This window comes from Ostrinia furnacalis, unplaced genomic scaffold (genome assembly GCF_004193835.3).
Source record: "Ostrinia furnacalis isolate ACB-3 unplaced genomic scaffold, ASM419383v2 OfSCF1746, whole genome shotgun sequence".
Classification (NCBI taxonomy): domain Eukaryota; kingdom Metazoa; phylum Arthropoda; class Insecta; order Lepidoptera; family Crambidae; genus Ostrinia; species Ostrinia furnacalis.
The window spans coordinates 415,495-433,802 of NW_021131985.1; the positions used below are offsets into that span (position 1 = coordinate 415,495).

Consider the following 18,308-nt stretch of genomic DNA (forward strand, 5'->3'; position numbering starts at 1 on the left):
TAACTCTGTCACCTTACTAATTAGATGCAATTTTAAAATAAACTTGTGTATTTCTGACACTGACCTTCACTTTTAAGTTCACTTAATTATTATTTAGTTCAAAAGAAACTGTCGTTTAACATAAATATTCATGAATTGTGGCGCCATTACTAAAAAATGGCGGACGCTTGTGTGCAAATTAGTTCCAATCATTTGCAAATATAATTTGTATGCAATTTGTATTGAGTGTCGTAGGCATTTCGTAACAGAAAGGTTAAAGTATATTTTGAACTCAAAGGAACAATACCGTCTCTCTCCCTGTACTTTTTAGCCATTGTTCGTTCGTTTCAGTCAAGACGTCCACTGCTGGACAAAGGCCTCCATAACGACCCAAGGATTTCCATAACTACCGGTCCTGCGCTGCCTGCATCTAGGTACTTCCCGCGACCTTCACCAGATCGTCGGTCCATCTAGTGGAGGTACCTAAACAAAGAACCAAACCTTTTCATATTAGTGTAGATATAAATTTTACAGATCGAATACATCTAGAAATACATAGGAAACAAAATACCCACATATCCTCTTCCTAATTGAGCCTTGAAGGACTCAAAAACAACACAATCAAGTGTTTAATTACCAGATCAGCTGTCAAGATTCCCGCAGTAATTCAGGACTTATCTTAATGACTAAGAGGAAATCTAAAGTGAAATGACGTAATAATATGTTTTCCCAGGTAAGCTGGGAACGTGGGGCTAGAATGAATAAGCTTGGTTGTAATTAAGACCTACTTAGAGCTAATGACTACGAGTATAATGATGAAGGGAGAGCTGTTAGTAATGAAGAGCAGTGACGTCTAACTGCAAGTATATTATACTAGTTGTCAATATAAATATGTCTATAACTTTCATAAAGGACTCTTCTCCCTAGCTAAACTAAATTGGTACTTCCAAAAAGAGATAGGATGGATTTGTCTATGTGTGTATGAGGTCATTTCTGGGACCACTATTATTATTATGACATTGTTCATAATTAGTAAAATTTTATTAGACTGTTTTAGATTCTACGAGTGCGGATCTCCATTTACCAATCTATAACAGCCAAATCCTTTTTATTTGAAAATACTTTTTTTATTCGTCGGCCATGAAGCCTTAAGGGGCTGTGTGCCTACCTCTAGCATTCTAAAACATTAAGCAAGCTCTAAAACATTATATTCAATCTAATTGTATTTCAAGGAACAATTACCCATTTCATTTGACACAAAAACTGAATTGATTTAATATAAAAAATAACTTTATTTGAATGACCATGGATAATGCCATCACAAACACAGATTGGTCACGGTATTATTCGGTTGACAGTCAATATTATACGCCAATTTTCCCGTAAATTCGGTAATTTGAATAGATGTAGCCAAATTCTGAGCTAGACTATTAAAGTACAGTTACAGAAAACCCAACAGTTCAGTGAGGTTGGTTATTTATCACCTATACTAGCGGCCGCTCGTGACTTCGTACGCGTGGACCCCGTTTCACCCCTTTAGGTGTTGAATTTTGGAAAATCCCGTCTTAGTGAGCACCTACATTCTAAAACGAACCCATATGCAAAATTTGAGATTCCTAGCACTTGTAGTTTCTGAGATTTCGTGATGAGTGAGTCAGTCAGTGACCTTTCGCTTTTGTAGATGTAGATTGTTTCAATAGCTTTTTACTTAAACTCTCGTAAACATCCTAAGCAGGTATTCCCAACCTGGTGAATATTAGAGCAATTTTCTGGATCTTGTGAAGGTCACAGGAAGAACCTAGATGCGGGCAGTGCAGGACCGGTCGGTTTGAAAATCCTTGGGGGAGGCCTTTGTCCAGCTGTGGACGCCATTTGGCTATACTGTAACGACGAGGTAGGCAATAAAATGACATCTCTGTGAATTACCTAATCCGCATCAAGCATCAACTCAACTGCAGACCACTACCCAATTTAAATCGAACATTTGTAACAAAGTCAACTAATCCACCTAATCGAAGAATAAGCGCCAATCAGTGTTACGTGCAATGCAAAAAACTGGACAAAAACCAAAGTGGCGAGAAAGTCGCGACCCAGATGCTCGGTATCTATCGAAAGCAAGAGTTCGTCGTGTGAGCGTGTGACGTGTCATGTCGTGGCGGATAGTTTTTACGCCATAAAGGAGAAGGCTCCATAATTACCTATCTGTCATCTATGGGTGTCTTATGGGAGAAGTTTTCTATTAAAATGTTGTTCAAATTGAACTACCTACTTGTACTACCACTATGATACATAGATCTGTAGCTCTACAATGAGTTTACCTATCGAGCATTTCGTTATCGAGTACAACAGATACGTCTATGTACACCATGTTTAAAATATGATTGAACGCCCTCTGGTGTAGAGGTTGTCTTCCTGGCTAGCGGTTTTGAAATTGAAGTCACTCTGTTTACAATCTGATCAAGCTAACTGCGCACTTCGCTGGAATGCGNGGAATGCGACTCTCTCCCAAGCGGGACTTACTCGCACATCTCCCCGCGTACGCCCCGTCCGTACCAGAGCGTTGATGTGACGTCACGGCCTCCAGGTGCCCAGTTAACTCAACTGAGTTGTAAGGGGGCTGATCACAAAAGGACAGATCAATACAGGGTGTCCTAAAATTAGCACGCCACATTTACACCGAGGCAAATGTGCCTAAGACGTATCGAACAAGTACAATAAATAATTTATGCAGATAACTTGATTTTTCGCTTCAATATTATAATTGTACTCCATTTAATTCATGAGAAATCGAGCACAAGTTTAAATGAAGCCATTTGAAGTACCTACGCCATTCCAACGATCTCTGATCAGTAAATCAGTAATTACTAATTACTGAGACAACTACATTACATCCGTTTACTGCATTGTAAACGATAGATTTCCCCGGAGAAATCATTGCTTATAGACGGTTCACACGTGGTTATGAGGGTAGGAAACAAGGTCATACAGCGCGCGGAGAGCAGACTGCTCGTTAGGTTATGTAACTTTTAATTGATTGTTAACAATAATGCATTTTTTACTCCTACTTTTTTACGATTGTTCAATTGCTCTATATTGCCCGCTATATTATACAAAAAAATGTAGTGGGACAAGAAAACTTATTTTAATTTTGGGCTTTGGGATTTTTTTCAAGACTATCTTGTAAATTGTTAGCATAACAGGATCTTTAAAATAGAGTCTTCAAATCATTCTACAAGAAATGAAAAACACCTTATTTGGTATGCTTCGAAAAAAGGATGATTGATTTTTAAGATAGTTAAAACTATCGTTCTCAAAAAACATTTAAAAATATTTAGGTATATTTTGCTATTTTATTACTATTCTATCACATAACATTATGATGATATTGTGGGCTAGCTGTTCTTTTTCGATTGTAATACTTTTTAAACACGCGCATAGAGTGCCTACACGCATCATGTATGTTACTCTATCAATATGATCTGTAATTGAATCATAAAAAAAGTTACGTTTCATTACAAAAACTATTAATGTAGGTATGTAACATTGTTTGTATTGTAGGAAAGCCACCATTACGTAAATATTGTCGCGAACCCCTAGGGGTTCGTCGACGCCACTTTGAGAAACCTTGGTCTAGACTCTAGACTGCTCTAGACTCTAGAGCGAAACTGAAAAAAAAACTACTTATTAATTATTCTCTTTACTTTTGTTAAATATTTTTGATGCTGTTTTGTGTCGCTGAATAAAATATTTCATTTTCATTTTTCATTTTCAATTAGGATACCTATATCACTAAAGGTATCTAATAGCAATTCTTATTAATGTTAAAAGATACACAAAACAATAGACATTCCAAACCAAAGTTAATAATGCACGCCGCACGGTCTTACTTATGGCATATTCTTACATAACACAACATTAACAATATTAATTTCCTTACCGACATTGAAACAGTTGCGTGCTTATTAATCGTAAAATTTTACATGCACCGCGATTCAGAGACTTTCACCTAAAAATTAAGAGATGTTTGTGTTGGACCGCAAATTAATATGTACTTTCATTTTTTTGTTTATTCAGAACCGTGAATAATAAAATTATGGATGTCGTTGTTTTTTATTTATGCCGATTCTCATTAAATTTACTGTAAAAATGTGCAACAATTGTTGCACACGGATGCACCTTAGTCATTATAATATTCATTACTTTTTGATTAAGTACCTAATAAATAAATAAAAACTCGTAACAGTATCTTTATGAATTGTAATAGATGTTATTCTGCAATAAAAAGTCTGCTCTCGGCTATAACTACTGATATACAAAATAATAATGACTGTAACAAATGATAATACAAAAGAATAATGAATAATGACTGTTTTGACATTACTTTGCCAACCGATGTGTCCCATCCATAGTACACCCTGTATTGAAAGGTTTTTGCAGCATTCATTTAAATAAGTCCTACTTCCTACCTAATATAACTTTAGCTTCAAGAAGTCAAATCACAGGATGTGTAAATAAATATTATTCATACTTCTAGTTAATAATTTAACTTGTGTACTAATCGGCCCTATTACCTCAACAAGTTATGTATTTTTGTAGATGTGAAAAAATATCGATAAACGTGTGTAATTCGAAAATAATTGCCATGTTAGAAAAGACCACCCGTCTCGAAGGGATGGCTTATGTAATTAAATGTCATAAGAAAATAGTTTTTTATTTTTTAATCATTTCATACTTGATTTTAAAACGTTCAAATCACATAATGATATATTGGAACTTGTATCGTGGTAAATAATTTTATATTAATAATCATGAGAAATATTTATGCAAACTAGTTTTAAAAATATTTTTTGTTTCTCTTCAAAGTTATTTTAATACTTAGTTATTTTTATTAATCTCGTGTATATGAAAAGGGTCTGTAAAAATATTGAGAAACACTGGCCAATAGTTAGTCAAAATTGTTTTTTTTTTCAACTAGACCGTTTGAAGATACATAGACCCAAAATACTGGAATTCTATGAGTTGGTCCTGGATTCATCTCCCGGATCCATCGGGCAAAAAATAATGTTGAATCAATCGTATAATTTTATGACGAATTCACTATTATAAGGTGCTAAAAGTAAAAGGTATTCTTCCATAGTCATAACACCTTTACTATCACAGTTAGTTTAAAACACGTTAAATTAATTATGATTTTTTGTCGAACAGACGGTCTTTTAATTATCATTTTACGCTCACTGATTACGGATAACAGTTTTATATTAACGGGAAATAGATAAAAACAAAAGCCAATGTCAGACAACATCCTGTGGCTTTACAATTGCAGAAAAAATATTAATAGAATTTAATTGTGTTTCCTTGAAATACTGATTTGAAGTTTTTGTTTCGAGAGCGCGGTACAGTTTGGTAATTATCTATCAAAAATTAGGATTTAATTATTTTATACAAATAGGTATCTCATATTGGCACGTACAGTATTATCTTAAAAACTTATTTAAGCAAAGGTTTTTCTTAGCATGTTTTAACTAGTAATTGGTTGAGAAATAGGCTTGCGTTCCTATGTTTTACTGAAATCTGCTGGTGTACCTACGTAATAAATGAATAAATTAATCAAAAGTCAAAGTTAAAATTTCTTTATTTGTTTAGACTAATAAATAGTACCTACAAATTGTCAAATATTTTGCTCTTAAGGAGCCTTTACATGTCTCATAACCAGGGTTCGAAAATATCCGATATTTATTATAAACTAGCTGACCCGGCGAACTTTGTTCCGCATTAATGGCAATAAATAAGCAGACTTTTTTTTAATTTCGAACGGGATAAAAAGTATCCTATGTCCTTCTCCTGGCTTTAAACTACCTCCCTGACAATTTTCAGCTAAATCGGTTCAGCCGTTCTTGAGTTATAAGTGGTGTAACTAACACGACTTTCTTTTATAAATATAGAAGATATCAAAATATCGGATATTTATGATATATATCCGATATATATCAACTTTGATATATATCAATTTTGTATGAAAGCCATAAGTAGTATTATTTTATTGTATTATTCATGAATACTATTGCATATGTGTTACATAAACATGTTTTTAATGCTTTTAAAACTTAAAATCAGACAAATAAAGCAAAAACATAAAATATCTTTGAAATACCGCAAAATCAACTAAAAAAATAAAAATCTTATGTCAAAAAGTACAAATACAGTAACAAATTTTAAAAGTTGATATATATCATCAAAACCGGCTTGATATATATCGGATATATATCCGATATATATCTTGATATATATCCCTTGATATATATCCTCGAACCCTGCTCATAACCCTACCAGCGCTTCGAGACCAACATTTGGCAAGTGCTGAGAAGAAGCGCCGCAACAAACTCAGTCACCACTAGGGCATGTAATATCGGAAGGTTTTCAATTCCGATATTGGATTCCGATATTAGATCTCAATATCGGAATTCCGATATTAATATCGGAATTGAATTCATATGNATTTGGTGAAATTAAAAGAAAGTTAAGATTTTTTTCTGTCAAAACTAAAAGTTGTAACAAAAAAAAACGAACAACAATTTTTTAGTTTCAGATATCATACATCTCATACATATTTTTTTTTCTTGTTTGGATCATCCATTTAGGAGGAGTAGGGATTCAAAGAGAGGTCTTTTTTGCAGTTTTGCCTCACCTATCGCCTTAATACTTACTTTCATTTTTTTGTTTATTCAGAACCGTGAATAATAAAATTATGGATGTCGTTGTTTTTTATTTATGCCGATTCTCATTAAATTTACTGTAAAAATGTGCAACAATTGTTGCACACGGATACACCTAATAAATAAATAAAAACTCGTAACAGTATCTTTATGAATTGTAATAGATGTTATTCTGCAATAAAAAGTCTGCTCTCGGCTATAACTACTGATATACAAAAGAATAATGACTGTAACAAATGATAATACAAAAGAATAATGAATAATGACTGTTTTGACATTACATTGCCAACCGATGTGTCCCATCCATAGTACACCATGTATTGAAAGGTTTTTGTAGCATTCATTTACCTAAATAAGTCCTACTTACCTAATATAACTTTAGCTTCGAGAAGTCAAATCACAGGATGTGTAAATAAATATTATTCATACTTCTAGTTAATAATTTAACTTGTGTACTAGTCGGCCCTATTACCTCAACAAGTTATGGTATTTTTGTAGATGTGAAAAAATATCGATAAACGTGTGTGCTCTCAACAAAGTTTATTTTCCCTATTTGTCATGAGATTCTGGTACACCTATAATTCTAATATAATTGCCATGTTAGAAAAGACCACCCATCTCGGAGGGATGGTTTATGTAATTAAATGTCATTAAATTAGATTTTTTTTTAATCATTTCATACTTGATTTTAAAACGTTCAAATCACATAATGATATATTGGAACTTGTATCGTGGTAAATAATTTTATTTTAATAACCATGAGAAATATTTATGCAAACTAGTTTTAAAAATATTTTTTGTTTCACTTCAAAGTTATTTTAATACTTAGTTATTTTTATTAATCTCGTGTATATGAAAAGGGTCTGTAAAAATATTGAGAAACGCTGGCCAATATTTAGTCAAAATTGTTTTTTTTTTTCAACTAGACCGTTTGAAGATACATAGACCCAAAATACTGGAATTCTATGAGTTGGTCCTGGATTCATCTCCCGGATCCATCGGGCAAAAAAAAATTGAATTTTATGACGAATTTACTATTATAAGGTGCTTTAACTAAAAGTAAAAGGTATTCTTCCATAGTCATAACAACACCTTCACTATCACAGTTAGTTTAAAACAAATGTTAAATTAATTATGATTTTTTGTCGAACAGACGGTCTGCCAATTACCATTTTACGCTCACTGATTACGGATAACAGTTTTATATTAACGGGAAATAGATAAAAACAAAAGCCAATGTCAGACTACATCCTGTGGCTTTACAATTGCAGAAAAATTATTAATAGAATTTAATTGTGTTTCCTTGAAATAGTTACTGATTTGAAGTTTTTGTTTCGAGAGCGCAGTACAGTTTGGAAATTATTTATCAAAAATTAGGATTTAATTATTTTATACAAATAGGTATCTCATATTGGCACGTACAAATATCTTAAAAACTTATTTAAGCAAAGGTTTTTCTTAGCATGTTTTAACTAGTAATTGGTTGAGAATTAATAGGCTTGCGTTCCTATGTTTTATTGAAATCTGCTGGTGTACCTACGTAATAAATGAATAAATTAGTCAAAAGTCAAAGTTAAAATTTCTTTATTTGTTTAGACTAATAAATAGTACCTACAAATCGTCAAATATTTTGCTCTTAAGGAGCCTTTACATGTCTCATAACCCTACCAGCGCGGCAGCGCTTCGAGACCAACATTTGGCAAGTGCTGAGAAGAAGCGCCGCAACAAACTCAGTCACCACTGTCTGCCGGTTAATATAGAAATAGAAATAGCAGTAGTAGGTACATTTGATTCAGGAGCAGTTCACTAAATTTACCATGCATTCTTGTATGGTGTACCTATCTTATAAGAATAGGTATACAAAATGGCATGGTATATTAAACAAGGTAGTGACGTGCTAATATCTATACTTACAGATTAAGATACTTAAATATTAGTAGAAATGACTCGCATACATAAATTTGAATAACTTGGATTGACCAGTCCCCGAAAGCAGCGCCTGTTCACAGACATGACGAGTGAACCAGCCATCGCTTCACTCGACCATATTAGAGGGAATGTAATGTAATTATTATTATGTCCAAAACCAAAAACTAATTGAACCGTTTCTCCCGCAGGCAAACACCTGGTCTTCTCAACAGACCCGGAATCAGTGAAGGATGAGTTCGCGTTCGACAACCCTGGCTTCAGGCAGGACGAGCGGTCGGCCTGGCAACATGAGGCCCCTACTTTACCCTTAGGGGGGAAGGCCCATGTCTTGCAGGCCGAGTTCACCAGGCCCGATCAAAGCAAAGATGACTCGCATTTACAGGTAATTTTGGATAAGAAGCTAGAAACGTAGCCTAAGTTGCAACACCTACTTTAACTGTAATGAGATAACCATAACCGGTGTTTTTGTATGTAGTTTGAAAATCTTCTGTCGTTTGTTAAAGTTAATGTAAGATGATGCAAGGCCAAGCCTTAGATTAGTAAAGCCTAGATAGAAGTACGCAAAAAAGTGCCACATTTCAAACTAGTTCAACGGGCTTAGTTTTAGTCGTGGAAAGCATAACTAAAGGTCACTATCGTGGACCCCCATTCTTTGCCAGGGACCCCCAATTTATTTCACATTTTACATGACAGGGATCGCAATATTTTTTTAGGGGTTTGTTACTAGACCACTGAGAATCACTGGCCTTAATTTAAAATAAAGATCTTTAAATCGAACTTTCACTTATATTAGGTAACTTAGTTGCTCCTTATTAGTTGTTTTGTTTTAATAAAATACAACAGATTTAAGTTGTTTATAATAATGTTCGAAACAAGATTCGCTCTTACGTCAAGCAAACCGGAAAAATAATTTGTATTTTTCTAATTTCGGAGCAACTTTGAACCAGTTTTCGGTGTTTATTAATATCCTTAGCTTAAACGTAATATTGTTCATATTCCACACGTTAATATCAAGAATTAGGCAGTAAAACTTACCTAGTAATGTTTGCGCATTATAAAGATAGAAAGTCAACAAAGTTTGCGTAACTAGTTTGACAAGACTGACGATGACACATGTTTTTTGTATGTTGGGTGGGTACATAACTACTTACTACTCATATCCTGAAAGATATATGTCTTCACTAGTTAATCTTGTGTTTAAAATATTTCCACAGAAATGTAGGATATCCAGGTTTCCAATATTTGAAATTTTCCTAATAATCTCTCTTTCATAACTTCCTTACCAAAAAATAAAATTTGTTTGTATTGTCTTCCGTATTAGAGTCCGTTGAGCTAGCTTGTGAAATTATGGACGTTTATTTTTTAATCAAAGCCGAACACTACCAAAATCTAAAATATTTTGATTGGGGCAATTCTGTTATTAGGTACCTAATTAAACATTACAATCTCACTAATAATCCTTCTATGCTATTATTTGCCTAAGTTGCAACGTTTAAAGAGCCTACAATCCCAACAAAGAATTAACGTTTCTATCATCAGAAACGCAAACCCCATGGTCGATTACGGAGGTAGAAAGTCCACTCAGCATGGCCGCTGTCAGCGTGCATTCCTTACGACAAGAAACTTGTACCTAGTCTCATTACACCCTCGGTGGGGGCACCATGATTGACGCTGCTATGGGATAAATGAAGAAACATTTTATATGCGCAGAACCGTTCATTGTGGAAAGTCTTGGGGGAGGCCTTTGTCCAGCAGTGGACGTCATTTGGTTGAAACGAACGAACATTTTATATGGTACAGATAGCTCAGCCTACATTTTTGCTGCCCTTGTTCCAACTATAAAGATGCTATCAGCTATTTTTGTAATGTTTTGTACCATAATATTATGGTCCAGGGGTATGTCACTCTTAGTTTACCCTTGCCAGACCTATGCTTGGGCAACATCTATCATCCATAATATTATGTCTGTATCAAGGCATTCAGGATTTAAGTTGTAGATTTAAGGCATGGTGCTGATGGCAAATCTTAAAATAAAATACAAATAAATATTACCCCTATCATCATGGTACTATTCCCACGTCTCGTTCTCACCGCTGCAACTCCTGTGTGCCAGGATCTCTACATTAGTAGAGAAAAAGTACACTCCCCACTTTGGCCTGCATGGGTTGGAGAGACCTGAAAGTCCCATGTTTGTCCTTTAGCCTAATACGAAAACCATATTCCCATATTTGTCCATTAATCGCCTAATACGAAATCTATATTATTTATAGAAGCGAAAGGTCACTGATTGACTGACTCACTCATCACGAAATCTCAGAAACTACAAGTGCTAGGAGTCTCAAATTTTGTATGTTGGTTCCTTTTAGAACGTAGGTGCTTACTAAGACGGGATTTTGCTAAATTCAACTCCTAAGGGGGTAAAACGGGATCCACGCGTACGAAGTCGCGGGCGGCCGCTAGTCCAGTTATAATTCCTTTTTTGAAACGCTAATCACTTGGATGCCCTACACAAACTGCACCTAGGGTTGCCAGGCGTCCGGCTTTAGCCGGACATGTTTGGCTTTTTAGGGACTTGTCCGGCCAAATATTGCCTTGTCCGGCCTGTCCGGCTTTTGCTAGGCTTTTTATTTAGTTGCCGCGCCAGGCAAAAGTCGAGCCACAGAATCATATGAAGCGCACGCATCAGGATGTTGGTTAGCAACCGATATGATGATAGTACTCACTCATGAGCTGACACTAATTACATTGTCACATGTCCGGCTTTTAGGGTAAAATGTCCGGCCAAATGAAGCACAAAGTCCGGCTTTTGTGTTTTTGGACCTGGCAACCCTAACTGCACCACACAATACGCAATCGGAGGCCGATCTGCATTCCGCTCGAAACAAATTGATATACTGCCTTGCAAATGGGATCGCCTTTTTGCACCGGCAGGAATGCGCTTTAGTACCTGTGGTACTCAATTATTTTGAACGAAACTGCATTGATATTGATGCCTTTTACAATGTTGTAAAAGTTTACACACTTTATTGTATTGCCATTTGCCATTCAAGACAAGAAAAGAAAAAGAAAGAAATATGAAAGAATGTTATAAAAGAAGAAATCTTTGGGACTTCTTGGCGAGGAATTCGGTATAGCGTCGTGTCCAATTTCGACTAAAATTTTATGGTCAGGAAAATATATGAAATCCTCAAGCCTTAGGGGCAGCTAGTGAGTTATGTGGGGTTCTGCTTGCTAAAATACCTTTTTAGTGGTGATCAAGTAGTAAATCCTGGCTACACAGGATCTGCAGTGGTGGGAACCATAGGTGGGAACAGTCCCGTGCCAGAAGGCCTACTTAAAAAACCTGACAGTGATCCTTAATAGGCTATCATGTCACGTCTTCACCTAGTTTGCAATGAGGATATTACAAAGTCAAAGCTCGAAATTACATACGCCTTGATTCTCACGGTAAGAGATTATGTCGCAGCTATAGTTTCCCAACGGTAAAGATATGATAATTATGTAATACATGGTAATTGCTGGAAAATTCCATAAGCGGTTGCCTAAGGCGTGCCTTTATGTTTTATCATTGTTTGACCGGCTTTAGTAGTGATTTAGGTCACATGCCGTCATCTTTTGTTATGAGTAATTTCTAACGCATGAAAAATTGTATTAAGTTTTGTTAGGAAAATAGAACGGGGAATAAGATGTAAACGTAAACGAACTAAAGTCAATGACATAGCCCGACGGATTAGCAACCTGAAGTGGCAATGGGCAGAGCAATACTTAGTAGGTAGGTACGCAGAACTGACGGCCGATGGGGCAGCAAGGTTCTGGAGTGGAGGCCACGTACCGGAAAACGCACAGTGGGACGTCAAGGTGGGAAGGGACGTGGGACAAGGTGGACCGACGACCTGATAAAGGAAGCAGGAAGGCGCTGGATGCAGGCCGCTACTAACCGTGCGATGTGGAAGTCATTGGGGGAGGCCTATGTTCAGCAGTGGAAATCAGTCTATGGCTGAAATGGTGATGATGAACATGATGAAATTCATCCAACAATCACCTACTTAATTGAACAAGCTTGACCTTCACTGGTTGGATTTTTACTGGCGGTCAAGCTGTAGATCCTGGCTACACAGGAGTTGCAGCGGTGTCCCGGCGGTCCCGTCTTTAATTGTAACTCCAAAATAACTGTGCTTGTGCTATGACGACTATGTTATGATGGAATTTAAACAAATACCTAGTTAAGAACAACATGCTAAATAGTTTTGAACAACAGAATGGTCTTTTTATACGAGTAAAATTAATGAGATATGAAATATTTACCATCTCAGAAAAGAAGATAAGGAAAATTAAACAGGAAAAACTGATAAATGATGTCACTTTCAATTTCCTCAACTGTGAAATAATTCTCCACATCGCATCATCAGATTTATTATTCAACATTGAAGTAAGTTACTTACCGACTGACATTTTACGAGTTATAATATGCTCAATTTATGTGCAATTTGAACAATTTTAATAGTGTTACTTCCATCAACTATTTTATAAAAATACAAATTTTATATCCTGTAGCGATCTTCTAAAAAAATAAGAAACAAAAGACGAACCATTAAGTTACCACGTTTTTAAGCATCAAAGCATCAAGGACTATCACCGCCCACTCTTCTTTATCTTTATGAGAGGTGAAAAATTACCTAATTACCTACCACAGATAATACCAGCCCCCCTAGACAAAATGCACTTTTTGATCGAATCGAAAATCGAATCCGTCAAAACTCCATACAAAAAAGGGGCTTTTCGACCACTTTTCGACTGGTTTGCGATTATAATTGTCAAGTACTTTGTCTAGACCCACTGTTTTCAAAAATTACAAATTGGAATTTGAAGACATGCTGTCAGTGCTCAAGATCATTCCTTTTTCAAATTTTGAATGCGAGGTCGAACGATTGATTTTTTTTTTAAACTGATCAACCAGGCAAAGGCGTTGCCCACAAGGAGGATATTTTTTAGTGTCGTCAATGAAGGTTATGTTATTCATTCAACAGCGTAGTTCACACGGATGCATACAACCTTTTTGCTCTCCGTAATGACAGCTTAGAACGTGTTAGAGTAGGCGCACACCGTTGATTTTTCGTCGGCCGATAGTTTGTACCCGATTTTAAATTCTATTCATGAAGAATCGGTCAAATCGAATCGGCGTAGTGTGCGCACTCCCATACATGCCCATACTGATCAACTGCCCGACTAAACTATCGGCCGACGAAAAATCAAAGGTGTGCGCCTACTCTTAGAACTAAGCAAGTAGGTGTTTATAATAACTTGGAGGTGAACTCACCGATCAAGATAAAGTTGTGTAGTAATTTTATTGTTTTATTTCCTTACTTGAGTAGGTACTGCATTATTTTTTATTATAATAACAAGTCTTAAATAGACATAAAAAAACTTGCAATTATGCCTCAATGATAGCAATCTTGTAAACAGTTTTTATCCTCATGTTATAATCAATTACTAGAGCAAGAAGGATGCTTCTCCAGAAGTACCTACCTACCTATTATGAACCTATTTGTTATCAAGATTTAAAATGTACACTGGTTTGAAATCTTATCGCCAGAATTATCTATCTACGCTAGTAGAATAACAATGTTGCAGTAGTTATCATACTTAAGAATAGTTATTTTTAATAACTGCGCAATTTTGCATTACTTGTTCTGACGATCTACCAGTGAGTTATTATAAATTGCTACATTATACGGCGACCTGCCTAAGCACGGTTATTTTTCCAAAGATTAAATTATGGTTGAGGATTGTAGGCCTAAACTATTCCCTCATTTGCCTTTTTAAAAATGGCCGGATGATGAAGATGAGTAGGGATGTAATGCCCGTTTTCATGACATGGTGTTTTTAAGTGATCCCTATGTTAACACATATTATTATCAGGAATTATGTTTCCATAGGGGTCACTTAAAAATTAGGGATTGATGGTGAAAACGGGCATTAGCCTACCATTTTTAAGTGAACCCTATGAAAACTAAATTCCTGATAATAATATGTGTTAACATAGGGATCACTTAAAAATTACGGATTCATGGTGAAAACGGGCATAAGTGTTTAATAATTAAAGAGAGTCGTGCTCCTGTAGTGGACACTGAATGCCCTTAAGAGCNCTTGCCCCGCCTCTGGCAGTATCAAATTGTTTGCATAGAATTTCGATTATATTGTTATAAGTACACTATCCTTAAAATATTACACAATTAGGAATTTTTGCTTTCCAGTCATTCCAGTGGCAACACTTCTAGAAATTTAGTTTTTTGCAAATTTAGTGTATTTGTTACTGTAAAAGCTCGAACTACGGTTAATCTTAAGATTTAAGTGTAAGTCTTAGGATTTACCGACATGAGTTGGTAAATGTAAGTATTTCTGAAAATACGACCATTTTTTCGAGCTTTTACCATTCGAATTCAGTATATGCTAGGTTTTACCTCTGTCAGCTGCTAGATGTTAGTTTTAGGAATAAAACAATGAGTAATTCTTAATGGGGAATTAAAAAACGATCGACTAAAATAACTTAGCGACTGATGATGGCATACTTACTGTTGTAATAACTTGAGCGGTATGAATTTGAGTAAGCGAAAAATTTACTTAACTAACGACGAATATTGATTAATAATCAAATGCAGAACGAGCTTACAAAAAGTGGGTTATGTTTAATCCATTTTAGATATTAAAATTCTGTCCGTGCGACTACATTACTAAGTGAGCGACTAGAAATACAAAGAGGGCAACTTCAATATTAAGATAGATTCGATTTTTTCCAACTGAAGTAATTTCTGATGATGATGATGATGATGAGATACGCTGAGCACGTTACGACATGTTTTGTTTTTCAACATTTACCGTGCCATTAATGTAAATCCTAAGATTTACCAACGAAATGGTGGTAAGAGTTCGAATCGCAAACCTTTTGGGACATTTACCATTAGAAATTGGTAGATCTTAGGTTTTACTGGAATATCTTAGGATTTACTGCAATTCGAGCTTTTACAGTAACATATTAATTAATGTGAAATAAATAAAATAATATTTACCGATGGAATGTAATGTTGTCCTTTTCAAGATTATATGTTTCAGATCTCTTTTTACAATTAAAAACACTGCAATTTACCATTTTTATCGCAGCACGTTACTCTTCAATAGTGACATTTGGAATATGTCATTGGTGGCGCTGCAACTAGTTTTTATAAACTGAGTGAACCACTGGTCTACTTACATTGCTAGAGGGGATTGCCTGTCAGTTCCACTCCTGTTATTTCTGCTCTCTGGCCAGTGCTGAGAAGAAGCAGCGTAAGAAACTATGGAAAGACATTGACAGTACAGTCACGTGCGCGCGCGTCTAACTGCGCCATATTGATTTTGATTGTGTTTTGTCCGCAGCGAGCTCAAGTATCGTTTCTGAATACGGGTGTAAATGTGCCAGTAGTGCTGAGAAGAAGCAGCTTAAGAAACTATGGACAGAAAGACAGTGACAGACGACAGTACAGTCACGTGCGCGCGCGCCTAACTGCGCCATATTGATTTTGATTGTGTTTTGTCCGCAGCGAGCTCAAGTATCGTTTCTGAATACGGGTGTAAATGTACCAGTGCTGAGAAGAAGCAGCTTAGGAAACTATAGATAGAAAGACAGTGACAGGACAGTACAGTCACGTGCGCGCGCGCCTTAACTGCGCCATATTGACAGAGTAAATACAAATGAGTAGGTAGGTCATCTTCATAGAAACGCACGGGCGCCAATAAACATATACGCATATTGGCGCGCTCACATACAAACCGTATGCGTAACCACGACTGGCTCCCCGCTAATCAACGCTAAATTTTGTCAGTGGGTGCGCGCGCGCCGCATACGTGTTGGCGCGCTCACATACAAACCGCGCTCGGTGCGTTTCTATGAAGATGACCTACTCATTCGTAGTATTTACTCTGATATTGATTTTGATTGTCTTTTGTCCGCAGCGAGCTCAAGTTCGCCGCGTGAAGCTATGGGCGCGGGACTTCACCGGGCTGGGACTGCGGTGCGGGGGCGGCGCGCGGGAGGGGGTGCACGTCCACTCGGTGCTGAGGAGCGGGCCTGCTGCTGCTGCGAAACTGCAACCAGGTGAGGAGAAGGCCTTTGTGTCTTTGGCAAAGATCTTAGGGCATTGGTTACCAAAGTGGGGGGCGCGTCCCCCAGGGGAGGCGCAAAGACCTTTAAAAGGGGGCACGGGCCATCTGTGTACTAAGTATAAAAAACCTGTGACCGCTGAGAGAGTTCCAGACTGCTCGATATGACCAATAAATAATCTTGACTGGAGGGGTCTAATATAAGTTTGGGAACCAATGCCTTAGGGCAGGGTTGGCGAACCAATGGCACGCGTGCCAATGATGGCACGCGACATAATATTTTGGGCACGCCACCAATCACAAATTCAGTAATTCAATAGTAAATAATGTGTTTTGATTATGAGCTATCGTATTTGCCGTCATCAGTTAGTGCCACTGTAGAGTAAGGTCGTGTTACTCACCAGTGGTGCCATTAAATTAGGTGTTAATTTAATGGCACGTGTCTATGACTACTTCAATTTTTTTTTAAATAGTGGCACGTTCAAATTAAAGGTTCGCCATCCCTGCCTTAGGGCTTAGTGCGAGTTTACATCAAACGTCGTTACTATTGAGCGCGTAAAAAATGACATTAAATGTATGACGGTTTGTACAGCACCCCTAGAAACTTTCGAGAACTAAAATTTTCATATATTTTTTTAACGCGCTCACTAGAGTGAGGACATTTGATGTAAACTCGCACTAAGGGGGCTTCCCTTAGCATCTTTAGGCAATGATTTGTCTTTTTTAGGAAATAGCCTTGTGTCATTTAGACAAAAAATGTTGTGTCTTTTAGGCCAAGAGCTTTAGGGTCATTCCACCGGCCAAGAAAATCACGTGTCCGGGGCCAAAAAGTACCCGAATATCATAATATTTAAGTAACAAANAGATCCGGAGAATGACCGTTTATCTCCTTCAGGCACAGACTTTTTGTCCCTTCTAGGCTCAGACGTTTTGTTTCTTCTAAGCAAATACATTTTGTCTCTTTTAGTTAACAAAACCCACGGCTTTGTATTTAAGTATTTGTCTAAGAATCTTGTCTATTTTAGGCATAAAGCTTTGTACCCTTTACTTTCAATCAAACCCTTTGTTTAATGTAGAAAAATTATCTTTGTCACTTTTGCAAAGATCTCTCTCTCTCTCTCTCTCATTTCTTTTAGACCTTTGTATTTTTAGGGAAATACTAATAAGCCCTTACCCTTGTCCTTTGGATAAAGATCCTTTTTGCTTTTAGCCAAATACCTTCTACTATCGTTTTAGGCAAAGGCTATACCTATTGGAAGTATTGCCAGTCCTAACTACTGTGGCGCAGTTAGGTACTTAACATTTTTTAAACTTCGTCCTGATTCAAATAAACTCACTATACAAGCTATGGTTTATACCTTCGTGGCTGTATGCAATCGCCACAAACATATCCCGATCCGATACAGAGGGCACGTCCCCGATCTGCAGTATCCTCACGTTTTTATCGCCGATTGTTTTGTGATCGAAAATCGATGGATGACGTCAGAGAATAAGTCTGGATGGATCTAGATAGAAGTTAAAGCAAAGGGTTAGAGATGTGAAACATGATTC

The 18,308-nt window shown here is 36.5% G+C and overlaps 1 protein-coding gene across 1 annotated transcript in view; it reads left to right on the forward strand.

The window, feature by feature from the left end:
- The window catches only part of LOC114353624 (uncharacterized), a 70,495-nt gene that overhangs the window by 45,328 nt on the left and 6,859 nt on the right, over window positions 1–18,308 (forward strand). Inside the window, exons 2-3 of the mRNA XM_028305684.1 lie at window positions 8,810–9,003; window positions 16,611–16,752. Coding sequence (XP_028161485.1) covers window positions 8,810–9,003; window positions 16,611–16,752 — 336 coding nt within the window. The remainder of the gene's footprint in view (window positions 1–8,809; window positions 9,004–16,610; window positions 16,753–18,308) is intronic.